The sequence below is a fragment of the Lagopus muta genome, chromosome 4, assembly GCF_023343835.1.
Source record: "Lagopus muta isolate bLagMut1 chromosome 4, bLagMut1 primary, whole genome shotgun sequence".
Classification (NCBI taxonomy): domain Eukaryota; kingdom Metazoa; phylum Chordata; class Aves; order Galliformes; family Phasianidae; genus Lagopus; species Lagopus muta.
Genome location: NC_064436.1, coordinates 68358118 through 68376620, shown reverse-complemented (window position 1 = coordinate 68376620; position 18503 = coordinate 68358118). Strand labels below are relative to the sequence as shown.

The window sequence follows — 18503 nt, the reverse complement described above, 5'->3', positions numbered from 1 at the left end:
AGGATGAAGCCAGCCCAGTTATTGTGGGAGAAAATCAGTGCAGCGTTTGGCTCTTCTAATTTTGGTTCTCATCCCCTAGTGTTTCTGTTGCATTTAATGATTTTCCCTGTGGCTTGAATGGTAAAGATGTGGTAAGTGCTTGGGGATGGCTTGAAATCAAAGATTCAGTGTGGGTGTTGTTTTCAAACAGGGGGAATAAACGACGTTGTTTAGAAAGTTGTGTTGCTATTTCAGGGCAGTTTGTTGGGTCTGGATTCTGAGAAGTGGTGAGAAAATATAATTGCTTTTGGGCTAGCATGTCTCATATGGTGTGTCCTGAAATAATCCTCATGTACACATTGAGTTGGAGCGGAGCACTGCGTGGATTCATTCCCTGTCTCACCCTTCTATTACGCAGGATAGGAGGAGGAGAAAATTCCTGTTGAAACTTTGCTGCTTGCTGAAATGAATTTAAAACCCCAAACCACAAAGAATTCCCAAATGCAACAGGGACACCAGTGTTTATTTGACTGAGACCCCATTGTATTCTGAGTTGTGCAAACATGGGCATGTTTCCTATTTAATTAGGGCTGGGTTTTATCAATTAAGTTTCCCAAACAATTGAAGAGAGAAGTAGGGTGGTGAAGATAACATCGCATGGCTGTGCAGATGGGATAGGGCACAGCTCTTTTTGGCAGTCAGAACGTAAGTTTTGCAGGAAACTTGTTTGCAGCATTGTTCTGATCCATTATACAGTGGTTTCAGCTTGTTACCTCTGTTTTTTTCTTCAGTTTGCTGTCTCTCTCTCCTTCCTTTTACAGTCCTGAACACCAAGCCATTGACGGGAAGCATAAAAGCAGCAGATGCCTCCCAGTGCTAAATGTCATTGAGAGCTGGAAATCAGGGGAAGGTTCCCAGCAGTGGGTGAACCAGTGCTTGCCAAGCTTGTGTTGAGTCTCCAAACTAACCCTGAACAACAATGCAGGTACACAGTAAAAGAGAGTCCAGTTGGGTTGTTTGTCTCAGGTAACTCAACAGCTGTCTTCCTGAGCTCTTTACCCTCTGCATCTTGCCCTGCTCATTGAGGTTCTAGCCAAATCATGGGGTTGGTGAGTCCCAGATAGTCTGTAGTATGCAGAAACACGATGATTTCTACCACCACAGGTTACAGAATTCAAGGTTAGATCATGATTCCCATCACTAGGGTTAGGATAGGATAAGGGGGAAATGGTTTTAAGCTCTAGGAGGGAAGGCTTAGATTGGATGTCAGGGGAAAGTTCTTCACTGAGAGAGTGGTGAGGTGCTGGAACAGCTGCCCAGAGAGGCTGTGGATGCCCCATCCATCCCTGGAGGTGTTCAAGGCCAGGTTGGATGGGGCCATGGGCAACCTGGACAGTGCCAGATGTGGAGGTTGGTGGCCCTGCCTGTGGCAGGGGGTTGGAACTTGATCTTTGAGGTCCCTTCCAACCCAAGCTGTTTCATGATTCTGTGATAGGAATATCCCATTCACTGCAGCAGGTTGGATACCATTCAGTTGCCTCTATTTTCTCCGGCTTCTCCTGGTGTGGGAGCAGAGTGTTGTGACAGTGTAAGCTCTCTGGTGATGGAGAAGATGTTGTGAGATGTCTGCTCGTTAAGGGAGCCCTTGTACCTATCCCCACAATCTCCTAAAACAAAGGGCATGCTGGTGTGCCAGCTGCAGCTTCTACTTGTTTTTTCTTTGGGGGATTTGTAGAGCAGAGGATTTATTGGCTCTGCTTTTTATTGCTGCTGTGACTCCTTAGAATGTGTCCTATGTAAGGCAGTAGCCTTTGGCACAAGCACTGCTCTCATCAGCTGTGTGAGCAGGAAGAGCTCTACAGCCCACATCTCATGGTGCTGACCTGCTGGACAGGCTGCATTCTACCATGCTGTCGGAGGGACCTGTGATACTGAAGATACCCTGCTCCCTTCCCAGCACCTGGGAGCTGGCTGAACCTGCTCTATTCTCATGCTGCCATTCAGCCAGAGGAACAGGCTTGAGAATCAGCCGCAGGCCAGCCAATTATTTTGATTTATTTTCTTTTCCCTCGGATGAGAAGGATTTGAAAAACACATAATGGAGGATTATATCAGAGCACTATAAATGGTGTGATTCATTCCCTGTGTTCTTGGCATGACGTTCTTTAGTTTATTTTTTGGATATCTTTGCAGTCTGGTTAGTGCCAAGCGCTGTATGGAAATGCCCTGTGGCAGACAACCTGCTCTGCCCATATGTTGGCTTTTAAAAAAAACCACCTCATAATAGGAAGAAGTCTTTCCAGTGCATGCCAAGATGCTTGGGGCTTGTTAAATATATTCTGCTTGTCAGCAGCTACTCAATTGAAAAAGTAGCACTGGTATGAATCAGTTTTGAACGAGTTCATTTGACTTGAGGGATGTTTGAGGCATTAAAACAAGTTGGATTGCAGTGGTAAAAGTATGTGCAGTGGTCTCCTGATGAAAAGCACGAGCTGGTAACCCTTAAAAAAAAAACCCAAAAATCAAAAGAACCTTCTATTCTAAGCATTCGAAAGTGTAGAGATTTTCCCAATAAGCAAATTTGTGATGAGCCTGAAGTGTAGAGGAGGCTTCCTGAGCTTCTTTCTGTCTCGAAGAGTGTGTTATTGTAGATTCTTCTGTGTTCACATCTCCCATGGTCCGTGGGCTGCTGGGCTGGGCACTCAGAGATGCAGATACCATACAGCTGTGTCTTTTCTTGCAACATTGCTTCCAGTAAATGTTGTCTGCTCAGGAAATGAGGTGCCCAGTGCCTCAACTGTGCCTCAACTAAGTGCTCTTACTACAGAGTGTTGATTCAGCAAAGAAATGAAAAATGCTGTTTCTCAGAACTTTCTGTTTTTGTGTTGGAGAACTTAAGACATTTCTGCTTCATTTTCAAGGCCAGCAGGGTAAGGGCTACAAATGGAACTGCTGTTGGAGCCTGTGGCCTGCAGAAAGTCTCACGACCTCAACTCTAAGATTCTAAGAGCAGCCTTGGGCTTTTTCTCATTCATACAATCATTAAAACCACTAAGATCCCCAAATCCAACCCCAACCCACACCACAATGCCCACTAACCATGTCTCCAAGTGCTGTGTCTCCAAGGTTCTTGACTATGTCCAGGGATGGTGACTCCACAACTTCACTGTGCAGCTGTGCCAATGCATTCCCAAAATTCATTACTAGTTGAGCTGTTTTGCACAGGTGAGTTGTCTTAAATACAACACATACAGGTGAAATAGCTGGCAGTGAGGTCTTATTGTAGGTAAGACTTGAAGTGCTTTGTTACAGATCTCGTCAGCCCAGGTAAGGTCATTTTCTTAGACTAGAGGAGACCTGAGTTTGGATAGGCAAAAGTTAACGCTATGATTTCCGTCTGTCTCTTTGGGGGTATTTTCAGGAGGGAGAAGAATGCCAAATCAGCCTGAACGTCTCTGCTGCTTTCCAAAAACTGATGCTGAGGAGGCTTGGAGCAGAAGGCTGAGGGTTTGGCGTACAGATAAAATGGGAAGCATCCTGTTTGTGCTGCTGTCTAAGAATACACATGGTGTGTTATTACTGTGCTTCCTTCCTTGATGTCTGATCCAGCTGTGTGCTGTGTGTCACTGGGGTGGGTCAGCAGTCTGTAAGTGGGGCTTGTCGATGCTGTTGTTAAGGGCAGCACTGCTGAAGGGCAGCATTTTCAGTGCCTCGAGACACATTTGACAGCCTGAGCTTTCACCTGGTCATATCTCAGAAAATTGAGGATAATGTTTGAAACCATTTCCCCTTATCCTGTCGCAACAGACACTGCTATACGGTCTGTCCCCTTCCTTCGTGTGGCCTCCCTTCAGATATTGAAAGGCTGCTCTCAAGTCTTCCCAGAGCCCTCTCTAGACTGAAAAGCCCCAACCCTCAGAATGTCCCTGTAGGGTTGGGAGATGTAGATGTCCCTGTTTATTGCAGGAGATTTGGATGAGATGCCCTTTAAGGGTCCCTTCCAGTCAAGAGATTCTGTTTATTCTATAGATGAACTGAGGTTCAAACTTGCCTTTCTCTCACAGCCACCCCTATAAATTCCAGCCACAGAAACATAAGGCAGGGCACAGGTAGTGGAAATGCTGGCTTGTCTTTGTGAAAGGCTGCCTGTCTTCTTTGTGCCTTGTGGGGAAGATGAACAGCACAAGAAGAGGTGCTGAGGAGCGAGGGGCTGAAGTTGCAATGATGGGGGATAAAAAAAAAATCACAAGGATCTGTGCTTCAAGCCCTGGAAAATTCTGCTTTCAAAATTGCTGCCTCTGACCACCACTTTTGGTGAGCTGTCGAAATGGGTCTCCTCTAGCAAGCCCTGCAGCCTGCAGGAGAGCTCAGCAGGACTGCTTTGGGGCTGGGTGACTTATTCCTACTGCCCATATCCAGCTGGCAAGCTTGTTCAGACTGAAATGTTGCCTTGGATAAAGCCTGAGCAGGAGAATGGTGACGAAACAGCGCTCTGCAGGAGGTGAGTTTCCAGCATGTGCAGCCAACACGAATTAACCTCGATCTCACTGGTGCATGTGCTGTCGGTGTCACAGGTTTACAAGCTCAGGAAGGGCCCTGGTGTGTCTGTGGATGGCTGAGGACCATTCTGCTCCTGCAGCTCTCCAGGTAGCAGAGCAAACAAGGCGTGCCTGCTTCCACTGCAGTAAACCTGTTGCAATCTCACTGGGTCGGTGTTTGCACAACTGTGGAACAAAAGGCAGATTTAACAGCTGCCTGTTCCATTCGCTCATGCATCTGACTGATGTGGAGGGCTTAAGTTCAATTAATAATTCTCCTGCCTTCTGCTTCCGTGCTTTACCTGTGATGGTGTAAATGACTCTGAAAAGGGCTGTGAGTGAGTTTGGCGGGGAGCTGGCTGGGTTAGGAAAGAGAGGAGTGAGGGGAAGGCAGAAAGAGAAGGATCTTCCAGTTTGACAAGTTTACAGCCTGGAGAGCTTGGAAAGAGCATCCTGAAATAACAGGCTTCTGAGAAGGCTGATGAAAGGGGAAAAAGGGAAGAAGTTACAAAACGGGCATTTGTTGTGCCAGGAGCTGGGGAGAACCACAGCCAGCAGCACTGCCATTCTTTTGTATGCATTTGATGAAATAATGGAGATCATAACAGCTATTAGGACAAAAAAAAAAAAAGAAAAGCTTTTGAAACAGAATCCAAAAATTTGCTTTTTTTTTTTTTTAATTATTATTTTTTACTTCCCATTTCTCAGGCACCACTAGAAACCTCCCGTGTGTGCACTGTCCCTATAGCACCATGCTAACTTGCAGCACCATACTCTGTATCCAGGTGGTTCTGGAGCCTCTGAGAGGTTCAATTCTGATTTAAAAGCTTCAAACAATATCCTCACTGGCTATAATGGAAAGTGTTTCAACAGCTGATTACTGTCACTATTAAAAATAGTCATTTTGGTTCTGTTTCTGAATTGGTCTGGCTTCTGCTCTTGGTTGCTCAATCTTGCTTTATCTTTGCCTGGATTAAATTAGATGGTTGCTTTCAAGTATTCATTGTTTGTAAACACTCTCTGGACTGAGAGCAATGAACCTCCATTACAAACACATATGTAGTGCCCTGTCATGTCTTGAATATATTCTGAATAGTTGCAATTCAAATAATAATAAAAGTAAGGGTGGATTTTTCTGCTTCCATTTAGTCTTTCCTATCAAGTGAGATCTTGTTCTTTTTTATCCGAGTTCCTTTCAGACAAACAGACAAAGCAGTGAATGCTGTTGTTTAGTTTGCTGATTAAGGATGATGCTTAATATCTAGCATAGGAAGACCCAATGGGAACCCAGGCACAGGCTGCCCAGGGTGGTGATGGAGTCACCAGCCTGGGAGTTGTTCCAGGACCTTGGAGATGTGGCACTTGGAGAGATGGTTAGTGGGCACGGTGGGTTGGATTTGGTGATCTTAGAGGTCTTTTCCAACCTTTGTGATTCTGTGATCCTGTGAAAATCAGCAGGCTGGATTACCCTGTGGTGGCCTCCGCTGATGGACAGATTGCAGACAGCTGATGCAAAATTGACATCCAAAATGTAACTGAGGAGAACAGTCCCACCTCAAGGGACCATTATTATTGTCTGTGGCATGCTGGAAGCTCGCAGTCCCTGCTTGCATATAACTTTGTGATATGAAGCAAAACCTGAAGGAGGAGGGTCTTTCTTAAAGCTAGCTGATAGACAAACTTTTAAGCATGCAAGCTTTGTTTCCAGAGCATTGCCATGTGTCATCACAGCTACGACAGTGCTGCCATGAGGGTAGTATACGAGTGAGCTAAGAATAGGAGATTTCCTTGAGAAATGTTTTTGTTTATTTTATTTTTGTATTTTATATTGTCTGAACCTCGTTGACCTTTCCCTTAAGGGTCCTAGAAGAATACAGAGTATTGTTGTCATAAGGATGGCAGCTGTGAACAGCCCTGTTTCCCTGGCTTCTTCCTTGTGAGCTGTGCCAGTTTTTGCTGGCAAAATTAGAAGAGAATTTTTAAGTGGACACACCTCTGAACTTTGGTGGTTTTGCTGCTGGTTTAGAGGGAGATAATACCAGCATCCAGGGAGCAATGCTAGGAATGGAAACTTAAGATTCCAAGTTGGTCATCCAGCGATGAGCATTGGAGAAAGTAAATTGCTGTAAAGATTTGCCTGCTGGGAAGCAGCAGTTGAGCACAGGTCTTTTCTTGGGAATGTTTTCAGGGATTTTTTTAAAGATATTTTTTTGGAATGGGGGTAACAGGACAGTAGTGAGAAGGGGCAAATGAAGGGTAGTGGCATTGAGGGAGGTGTGGGCAGCACGGTGATGGACAGTGAGAAGAAATGAATTGAGTAGAATACCATGAGTAAGGCACTCATAAATAAGAGGTAAGAGGATCAAGGATGCATTTGTAAGACACGATGGAGATGATGTGCATATATATATCATAACTGGGTGTAACCCTGGCTGGTGGCTTGGCAAATAATGACGGTAGGGCATCGCACACTAAAAAAATAAGGTATTTTATGTGCTTATCTTACTTATGAACCTCCCACTGTATAAATAATACTGAAATCAAGTGCAGTGGGGATTCATAGATGCTTTATTGTCTGTTCATTTCACAATGAAGCGTGCATTTGATTGGGAAGCCCAGGTTCTTGCTAAATCTTAATTGCCTTCCCCTGCTGATCATGCAGTAAAGGTTGTTTGCTAATTAAAAGTGGTTTCTAAATCAGGATTCTGAACATACAAAACAACCTGTTATTTTCTCATCTGTCTAGACAGCTCACCTAATCCAGTATTAAAATTCTGAAGCAGGAGGGAAAAACATTTTCTTGAAGCTTTCATGCGAAGAATTCACACGAGCTCGCCAAAGCTAGGATTAGGAAAGCTGTACTTAAAAAGCTGAGCTACAGCTGTTCGTATGGGGTGTAGGTGGCAGAAGAGATGTTTCTTTACTGTGGCAACTGAAACACTTGCATTGATGTGTTGTCTGGAGACTGGTTGAGAAGTGGAGAGCGTTGTAAACGTCTGTGGCTTGTAATAAGTGTGGAAGGCATTTCTGTTAAGGGCTGGGTTATTATTAGACTGTGGAGCTCCATACTTGTTACTTAGTGTTCAAAAAGGAGCAGGCAAATGCAAGGGGAAGAAGACCGCAGGGGTTGTTACAGCCAGAGGTGTGGATGCTGGCTCTACTTTATGACATCCCTACTGGATTTGCTGCTGGAACCTTTTTGGCCTTAAATTAGGAGAGTGTTGTTCCTATTTGTACCAATCATACTCCTCAATATGATTTTCTATGGCCTTTCTTAGGCATTCTTTTCTTTGCCCTTCATACGCAGTGATGGACTTCCCTGAGGCTTTGAGTAAAGAGGTCCCAGTGTTCATGGCCAATTTTAAAGATCTTAAAAGAAGCTGAAGAAATCTCACTTCTTACCTTGTTAGATGAAAAGTCAATAAATTGGCATGCTTGGGTTGGGAAGTAAGGTAGTACTGGTTGATCCATGGGCTGTTTGCTTCTTGAGAAGCTTTGGTACAAAGTCCCATGAAATACAGTGGCTTCACCTAATCTGCAGAGAAGATGAGCAATGATGGAAGTTGTGTGCAGCTGGGATCTCAACCCATCTCATTGCTTGCTGTAGGGAGGGAGCTTTGCATCCTCCTCATCTCTTTCTACTCAAGAACTTTTCTGATGATTGCAAAACCAGGGGGAAAATGTTCTTGCTACACTTCCTCAAAGTATTGCAGTGCTTTTGAGGACGGCTTGTTCAGCAGTAAGTCCAGCACCTCGTGTTGGCAGCTCACAGCTTTCCTACCTGCCAAATGACCACACATGGACTAGAAAGCACTGAGTGCTTGACGTGTTTGACTTGGGCTTGGAAATAACTCTTCAAATACCTGTGGCTGGCTCCCTGTGACAAATATCTGCCAGCCAAGATCTGCACATCAGGAGGTGATGGCTGTTAACAGCAGTGGCAGTTTTTGATGTGGCTCTGTGTCACCTGTTCCGTTGCCTGGTGGCAGTTGGAGCACAGTGCATGGGCAGTTTGTTGTAGCCACTGTGCTGCTATCCCTTGCAGGTAAGCCCACATAGAGTGAATTGAATTGAAGCTGCTCAAGCTGAAACTACACATTTTCAAAATGGTTGTCGGGAATACCAGAAGGACAGCATTATTGTTCACACCACTGCTGAAATCTCTGTAGACTGCAGTCTGGTGTCACTTTCGTTATGGAGGGCAGGAGATGTTTGGACAACATGCATAAATACTTTAAGATCCCAGAGTAAAAGGGACTCTCCAAATGAAATCACTGTTGCTTTGTATTTAATTAGCACGCAGGGTCGTATATGAAAATAGTTGAGCAGTTTCTCAAGCACAGAGGTTTGAAACTTCTCCTGGTGATGCAAGGGAGTAACAGGAGTCTTTGATGCTGGCCAGATGTTTGGAGAATTGGGAAAGAGCTCAGAAAAGAGCATCCAGCAGCTTGGCAGCAGGTAAGCAGCAATAGTAACTTTTTGGGTTTCAGTAAGTATTGGGTAAGAGAGCAGTAAGAAACCTGGGAATTTTGTACATGTTTTGTCCAAAACTGTTGGGCGCCGTCTGATGCCTGAGCTGAAGAATCCAGGGCTGTGTGTTTCTTGTTGTCAGTCAGGACTGATATCTTCTTGGACTTGGAGGAGTATGGGACTTTGCGCCCAGTTTCTTGGTGTGATTGGTATGAGCCAAATGTCCTGACGTTGACATGTGTGTATAATGGCATCCTACTTGGAGATCTCTGATTAAGGTCTACCCTCATATACAAAGCTGAGGTTGTGTACTGTAAGAGGGCAATGGGATTTGAGAAGTAATGGCATACACAGTTAAAAAGATGGCCTTTAGGAGTCTGCAAAGCAAAACACGGGATACTGCTTGGAGAAGGTTTTGGATATTTTGGGTAGGCAAAGCTGTTCTACTTAGGTCTATTGCGGGTTTGAACCTCTCCTCATCTAAGAATAAGGCAATTCCTGATTGTCAGGACAGTGTTGGCTCTAAGATCTGTATCACATGGCTGTGAATTTTTGAACTGTCTCTCGCTGGCTTTCGTCATTTGAAGCATTTTGTCCATCTGTACCACTTAGGTAATGATTGGTTTTGATATCTGAGTTCTGTGCTTTGAGCTAAATCCTCTCTAGCTTATCCCATCGTTATGTGATCTGAAGCTGGTGCTTTGTGGTTGCCACAGAGGCAAAGTGAAGCTTCATTAGTGTGCTGTGGAGCATGTCAGCAGTGGGTATGTGTTTTTCTCATTCATTCTTTTAAAGTCTTTACCACAAAATTGCCACTTCTAAAGGTTATATTAAGAGATGGGAGTTTGAAAATCCTTTGGCTTCACTGGAAATAGTCTGTATGGCAATAGAGGGTGGGGATTTCTCCAGTTTCCAGTAGCCTGCTCCAGTCCAAAAGGCTGTTGCAACCCAATTTGACCTCAGTTATCCTTCTTATACATCCCAAGTTCACTATCTCTCCTGCTGGACTTTTCTTTTTGCAGAGTTCTTTGAGATTTTGATGAGGATACCACTGAGCCGAGTTCCTTCAACGCGCTTCTCTGCTTTTTCCCTAGGTTCCTTAGAAAGAGAGCTTGGACGGCATGCAAAGTTGTGAAATATCTGGAGACAGCACGGATGATCCTCTTAGTAGTGGCCTACGGAGAAAACGACAGCCTCGAATAGTAGTTATTGGTGCTGGGCTTGCAGGCCTGTCCGCAGCAAAAGCGCTCTTGGAAAGCGGTTTCACGGATGTAACTATCCTTGAGGCGACCGATCGAATTGGAGGCCGCGTCCAAAGTGTGAAACTTGGTAAGAGCTGTGTTTCAAGGGGAATTAGTCATCCATTGGGCTCTCTTTTTTAATGTTGGCAGGTTTTTGTATTGTTATGAAGTTTATTTGACGAAACTTGCAAAAGGTTTCTTGGCATGTGCATCTTGGGCTCCTTGCAGGGTGAATGAGTTGGTATGAGTGTGCTTACCTTTGTTTTGCAAGGGAGGGCTGCTCCAAAATGGACCATGTTTCTGTACAGTGAAGGTCTTACTGATGATAACACTCACTCTATAAAAGAAGCTCTATGATTAAATAACTGTAAAGGACAGCTTGCACCACTGTTTTCAGCTGGACTGCTGACTAGAAGCAATCAGTAAATCTTCCAGTTAGTCTCTTTCTCTGTGGCTTACATCGCAGCAAAGGGGCAAGCTCAGTGCTGTTCTGTTTCACTGATAGCCCCATTACTTTCCCTAGAACTGCTCCCTGCGAATCAGGCTGCTGGAAAACCCTCGTCAGTGTATCCTTTCATACTGGCTTCTTACTTTCCTACCTCTGTGGCTTCCTTTCTCAAGTCAGTTAGGAGGGCTTGTAAAATCTCCAAATGCAAAGTAGTGGAACAAGCTGGTCTAGTGGTTGGTGACCCTGCCCACAGCAGGGGGGTTGAAACTAGATGATCTTTAAGGACCTTTTCAACCCAGGCCATTCCATAATATGGTATGATATGATGTGATATGATATGATATGTGTAGCCCTTTGCAGCTCAGTAGTCAGTGAAGCTTTCCCTTGGTATCTAGGAGGGCATTGCCTGTCTGTTCTCAAGAGCAAAAAACTCTTTGCTTCTACTGAACTGCCATCCTTATTTCAGTTAACTCATTCTGTTTCTGATATCATTGTATATTTATTAGATTTGGCCTCTTGCTGGCCTCTTTTTTTTTTTTTAATCTAACATCACTTTCTATATTTTACTCTATAAACTCATCACAATAAATAAACAGTGATGTCCTATGAACTTTTAGAAGGGAAATAAATAAAAAGGCAAATCTGATTTCCAGGGTTTGAATAGGGCACTTTACGTTCTGCTGAGACTTGGCATAGAGCTTAAAATGGGAAGTGTGTCCTCTACACACAATGCACTGTATTAAAAATATCCTGGATCGTGTCTGCAAGAGGAGGGAAGTGTCAAGATCTGAAATCTTCAGGGAACAATATATAATTTTGTCAGTGCACCTGTGAAATAATTCTGTGCTACTTGTACAGAGAGCTGTTCTTTCTTTGGACACCTTCATCAGTTACTCATCATCTCTTTACCTTTGCTTGGAAACCTACTTCCACTTGGTTATCACTTTAACTGATGTGAGGCATTCCTGGAGATGCTCAAGGTCAGGCACGATGGGTCTCTGGGCACCTGGTGGAGCTGTGGGTGTCCCTGTTCATTGCAAAAGAGAGACAGTGGATCTTTAAAGCTCCCTTCCAACTCAAGTGATCTTTTTCAAGTTGTCAAGATTATATTGTTCAGGGATTGACTGTATGCAGTTTTTTCCCATGGTGGGAGCATGTCCTGGCCCCTTGCATGCTTTACAGATTCACATTCCCTTTAGCTAAATGATTTTGGAGCTATGTTGAGTGGTGAAGTTTTCAGCAGCAGCAGTGCCCACAACCTCCCTATTTGCTGATACAAGGCAAAAGGTCAGTATAATCTTGAGTTCTATTTTTTTTCCATTCCACACTGCTCCAAACAGCAAGATTGCACCTGGGGCATGCAAGACCTGCTCATTTTTCTGAATTGCCTAAAACTTCCAAAAATGGTTACAAAAGTGGTTATTCTGGGTTTTCAACATGTGACTACTTTGATCTGCATCTGTCTGAACAGCATTTAAATGTTACACTTCCCTAGCCACTCCTTGTCTGAAGATCTGCTTTAAATCTTCAGCAGAACAGGAGAACCCTCTAGGACAGGTGAGGCAAAGGGTTTCTGTTTCTGGACTGTGTGTTCATTGTACACCAACCATGACATCTGTCCCCACTGCAGATATTTCACCACAGGATACGCAAGGAATAGTCAGGGCTTCAAAGGGAAATGGGAGAGTTCCTGTGCGTAGTCAGAAGGCTTGATATGCAATCTGTGCATTCCTTTGGAAAGCTGCTGCTCTGGTGTATTGTTGTGCACAGGCCTGTTTTGACTGCTGCTTGTGTCTCGGTAATCTCATTTGCAGAGTAGGAAGTAGACTTTATTTTTGTTGTATGGATGGATTCATTCCAAGTGAATTGAAACAAAAAATCTTCTATAAATTAACTTTCTCTGCTTAAAAATGTGTTCTTTAATGTGACACTTTTAAATAATTGCTCATGTAACTTACATTAGGTAACGACTAGCTTATCCACTTGGAGATGAATGTGCCTTTCTAAGTCCCACAGGCAAGAATGACTATTTTCAATGTGTTGGTATTTGATGACATTCCGTGCAGCTACTGAAAATAGCAATGCATCATTCATGCAACTGAGCACCAATCTTCTTTCGAAGCTCAGATGCCCCCATAAATGAGAGCTCCATGCAGGAAGATTGTTAGTGCTGCAGAGAGCAAGCTCCTGACATAACGCAGCAGGCACTATTCCTGCTACTGATCTGGCATGTGATGACTCGCAGGAGGATTGCCTTAATGAGGTGACTGCCACATGCAATATTTATGAGCTTTGTACCTTTGGCTGCCAATGTGCAGCAGTCGTTTCCACCAGGCTGGGTGTGCAGGGACTGTGTTAGGATTTGCAGTGTCTTCAGTATTCATCTCTGTGCCTGGATGCTGCACGCTCCAAACCCCACGCTTTGTGATAGGAGCACATAAGACACATAGGGATGCATGTGAGGAACATGTAGCACTCAAGTCTTCTGATGTGTATTTTGAAGGAAAGTTGTGCTGTTCAATGACAAGGCTGTTGTCTGCTCAGAAAAATGAGGTTATATGTAGAGTTTCTCTTTGAGGCAATGCCTCAGCCACATTTCTTGAAGCTTTCATCTATTAAACTTGACTGCGTGAGTGTGGTGCTGCAGTGGCTTTCTAGCTGAGCATCAATTTACATCTTAAACAGTATCTGATGACTGCTAACTGCCTGATCCTTCCTTTATCGAGCCGGATCCTATTAGCATCCCACTTAATGAGGCATTTGCACACCTTTGCAGAGTGAGCTGCACAGTGTGCTGTTGCCTGGGACGCTGCTCTGTTAAACTTTGCTACAGGACTTCTGAGGATCTGTAGAAATGTGGGTAAGAGACATGACCTCAGCTTATTTTCAGCACCTCCTTCCAGCTGCTGAACACTGTCCTGTGCCATCAGCCCAGTGCTGGTTCAGACTCTGTTAGTCATAAGGAAAGGAGGACAGTGGGACTGACCAAACTCTTTCTGTTTTGCTAGCAGTGCTGAAGGCAAAATGTGTTTGATGCTTAACCTGCAGCTTATAAAGAACCTGACAGAAATTTTCAAGGGAATCAGTAGTAAAATGGGATCTGTTCCCTCATTTGGAGAATGGAAATGCATTTTTCTATTTCATTTAGTCTGACTATTAACCAACTGTAACACAAACCATATTTGTAAATAACTTTCACTTTTAATTATGGGAATGGGTTCAGTTTGTAGATCAGTCTTGCTGTCCCAAGGCAGTCCAGTTTTTCTTCCTGCTCCCTGCTGTCGTTGCTTTTTCTCCATGTGTTTGGGCTTCTATCCCCTGCTTAGAGTACAGCAGGTACCTGAAAGTAACCTGCTGTATACATGCTCTTTCTCTCCTACTTGGGCATGGTGGTATGTGTTGATGGTTGAACTTGATGATCTTAGAGGTCTTTTCCAATCTTAATGATTCTTTGATTCTCTTTCTGTATTATGTAACCATCTTCTTATGTGTCCTCATATCTTGCAGCGTTGCAGTGTGGCTCCTTACAGCTCTTTTCTTTTTCTCCCTCCCCAGTTCTTCACACAGCTTAAACTTCAACACGAGCAGTACATCCTCTGCTGTTCACTTGTGTTCTTAGGTTTTAGGATTAGGGGAGATGATTTAGACAGGCAGGGTAGCAAAGTTAGAGCAGCTGACAACCAATGATGGTAAGAACTGGGAACCTAAAGGATTCTGTATTTCACCTTAAGTATCAGAGGAGTGTCACTGTAATGTATCTTTGTTGGAAGCATCCCTTCATGCTTTCAAAAAAAATGTGCTTCCAAAACTGGTGTGCTTTATTTACTGTCCTGCAGGGCACGCCACTTTTGAACTGGGAGCTACGTGGATTCATGGTTCACATGGAAACCCAGTCTATCATCTAGCAGAAGACAATGGTTTACTTGAAGAGACTACTGATGGTGAGAGAAGCGTTGGCCGGATCAGTCTTTACTCCAAGAATGGGGTGGCTTATCATCTTACCAACAACGGGCAGAGGATCCCAAAAGATGTGGTTGAAGAATTCAGTGATTTATACAACGAGGTTGGTATTCAGTGTGAGCTTGTACTGCGTACTACTAGGTGAGCTTGCAGTTCTGCATGAAACACTGGGAGACTTTGCTATTTCTACAGAGGTAGAAATCCAGTAATGTCTTGAATTTCTTCTCAAAAAATCAACCCTAAGTTTTTGCTCATCATCTCAAGCACAACCCGTTTGTCTCTGGTGTGGGATTACTGTTGTTGAACAATTTTTCCACGACGTCAATTTAATCGCTTCCAGTGATTGCTGGGGAGACCCAATCATCTGCTCTAGAAAGTTGCTACTTAATGAAAAGGGTAAGAGGAGGGATCAAATTACTAAACAAAGCAGAATGCAAAAGCTTAGCAACAACCAGCTAAACATTGTAGCCCTGTGACATTTTATTGATGTTATAAATACCATAGTGTACAGTGCAGTGTGCCAAAGTCAACTCTGTGTCGTAGGAATTGCAAGTTTTCCTGCATCAGAAGGGAAAGGACATCTTTTATTGTAGATTCAGGCCAGCATTGGCTTTGGTTTAAAGTCTTTCTAACTTTTTTTTGCTCAGTGTTTACTGATCTCCTCATATACACTGAACAGAAGAGGGCTTCAGGATGTGGTAGAAGAGCCAAACAGGAGAAAAAAAACCCGCACAATTACACATACAGAACCTAAAAATATTGAAAGGGAGACTGCAAGATGGAAATGGAAATAAATGTTTAATGGAAAGATTAAGTTCTGCTGAAGAAGCTGTAAGGCAGCGTTAAATTCTTAGACAAGAATCACCAACTCTACGTTGATATAACTGGGCAACACAGTTGTGATCCAAATCACAGCCAAACATTATTATTTTCATCAGTCTGTAGGCATGCCCACAACCTTCATATTTTCATCTGACTGAACTTCATAGCATCTGATGCATGGATAAACACACAGTAGGGTGAATTACCCTTGGATAGTTTCTGTTTAAAAAATCTGTCCATCAAAATTTAGAAAGTCTCCAAGAGAAAAATCACTGTAGCCTGTAAAGAATTATTAAGAACTGAATGTGGAGGAGGGATGTGGATTTTTCACTTGGAAAGAATTTTAGTAATATATCCTGGGGCTCTAAACTGCAATCTGTGATGAGATGGCACAGAATTATATCAGTTTTAGAGAAAAGTCATAGGAATTTCAAAGAAGCCTCATTATGGGAGGAATTTAGCAATCTTAGGAATTTAGTATGGAATTATTTAGTAATTCAGCATGGAAAGGAGATCATTCTGGACAAATGTAAGCGGGGATAATTCATCTGAACTGCTTTTTCAGACTACTGGGTCAAAACAGAACCACAACCAGCCAGAAAGAAAGATGGGTTAAATATGTGCAGCAAGATTAACAGCATATAAGAATCGAAGAGGAGGAGGAAGTAAGTGAAAATACCTCAGTGAGCAGCATTACTTATGTAAATGAAACTCCACCAACTCCTTGCACTGCTCAGTGATCATCCTATCTCAGAGATGATTAAGAAAGTCTCCACCAAAGGGAGGGTGTCAGGTGCTGACTCTGAAAGGAAGAGGGACTGCAAAGATGAGAGCTACTTGGCTTTGAGATACAGTCAGTAAGATAGAGGCTGTAACAAGGTGCCAGTGTTTTAAAAATGATTAATTTGCTAAATCTGCCCTTCCTTTTAAAGCAAGAAAAAGGAGGCAGCCAGTGACATGAGAGAACAACACATTTACAGTTAATCTTCTGTATGCAGCGTGTAATTAGCTTATCGTTGCCACAGGATATCTTTATTGCTAGGAAACAGAGAATGGTTTCACATTTATGAACTGTAAAAATGTCTACAGCTACTCTCTACAGTAAAGAATTTACGAGGGACAGCTTACCCAAGGAGAGGACATCAGGCAGCCTCTGACTGCTTTGCTTTCTCTTCAGTTCCTCAAAGCGTGCTCGAATTTCTTGCAGGGCAGCCCATGTTTTTATTTAGCTTCTTGTTCCAAGGTGTCAGATTGGACAATCTGAGTTAAGAGGGCAGACTGAGCTCTTCCCTGCACCCATCAGGAAGAGTGGTTTCTGTGACCTGAAAATCACCACTTAAAAAGACTGCATGTATATACAAATGCCTCAGTGAGGGGGAAGACAGGAACATGTGCAGTATGCAGGCGGCTTTGGGAACCCTTTACTCTGACATAAATGCAGGGAATGTTTCTGTTTACATGTGCTGAGTCAGCCTGGTGCTTTTCTATTTTTTTCCTCTCCTCCTTCTTACCCCACTCTTGTTTTTTTTCTTTTCTTTTTTTTTTTTTAATTGCATTTTCACAAGAGTCCATTCCAACTTCCTTTTGGTCCCAGCTGCCCAATATCCTGTTGTTTTCTCTGGTGATGAAATGGGTGCTGGGAAGAAGCAGTGGAAATTTGGTCTTCAGTTCTGCCACTCTTCACTTTTAGGAGATAGGATTCTAGGTGTTAGAATACTGTGAAGTTGCCCAACACAAACAATCATTTTACAGATCACCAAACCCTGTCGTCAGGCTCCTGCTCTGCCTTATAGGAGCTCCCAGACCCTTCTTGAAGCCTTGGTCCAACATCATCTCTCAGGCTGCATCTCCCCCTGTAGAAAAGACTCGTATAGCAAAGGCTGTGACTGACACAAGCTGTCCTGACTTAAAAAAGAGAAGAAAAAAATATATATATATGATGCAAAGCCTAATCAGGGATGGAGCACTGGCATTAACAGTGGAAAATGTAGTCCTGAATGGACAGAGGCTAAATTTGTCACAGCTTCAGACGCTTGCCTTCCCCTGCACAGCATGCTTGCTTCCCATGCTCTCAGACTGCTCTCCTTTTGCTGCAGCCTTGTGCCTAGGCTCTGTGTGTGCCTCCACCTCTGCTTCTCTGTGTGTATTTCTCTAGTCTCAGCCATCTTGTCATTTGGATACCAAATTCAAGTGAGTGCAAAGCACAGAGGATCTCCCTCAAGTGTTTCACTTGGAGATATGGGATCACTGAGACTGCAGCCAACAAGGTGAGGTCTTCCTCTGCATACTGAATTCCCCCTGTGTGAATAGCAGTGTATCCCAGTATCTCCAGCTTAGCCTCGCTAATTCATTTGGAGAGCGCTGAGGCTTTTTCCAGGCACTTATCCAATCTTTTTTGGCTGGCTTCTGCTTCTATGTGAGTTTTGCTCCTTTTTGTTTGCAGTAGCTTGGATTTCTAACAGCTGAAAGGGTGCCTCACAGAAGCCTCTATCTGGTTACAAGGAAGCTGAGCCATCTTCATTTTATAGCAGAAAGTTTCCTATGAGAGTCTGTCTTAGCTGAGAACAACTGTTGTTTTAAGACTGTCTCAGACCTTGCGCTGTGCAGCACTGGCACTGTTCAGGTCCATGAGGTCCATTTGCCCTCAAAGAAAGGAGCAAAAGTTGTGCACCAGCACTGAATCATAAAATCATTAAGACTGGAAAAGAGCACTGAGATCAGCAAGTCATCAACCCGTCACCATCATGCCCACTAACCACGTCCTTCAGTGCCACTGGCTGCTTCACCAGGGTGTGATGCCACACGTTCTTGGTCTTCTCATCTTTCTCTCTGCTCTGGATAGGATAATTTGGGGAGCCTGGGGCTGGGAAGTGTTTAGGACTCTATTTCCTTATGTGTGACCCACAAAGAAAAGGGGCAGGAGTGGGAAGGACGGGGTTATGTATGCAGCTTGAGTATCTGTGTGTGCATGGGGAAAAGTGTAACTGAGGACAGCCTATTTTAGAGTTAAGATGGGTCACTTCTGTCACTATTTAGTCCTCATTT

The 18503-nt window shown here is 43.7% G+C and overlaps 1 protein-coding gene across 1 annotated transcript in view; it reads left to right on the top strand.

Moving 5' to 3' along the window:
- The window catches only part of SMOX (spermine oxidase), a 45431-nt gene that overhangs the window by 14331 nt on the left and 12597 nt on the right, over positions 1–18503 (top strand). The window contains exons 2-3 of the mRNA XM_048943651.1: positions 10082–10316; positions 14513–14739. Of these exons, the coding sequence (XP_048799608.1) occupies positions 10109–10316; positions 14513–14739 (435 nt within the window). The 5' untranslated portion in view covers positions 10082–10108. The remainder of the gene's footprint in view (positions 1–10081; positions 10317–14512; positions 14740–18503) is intronic.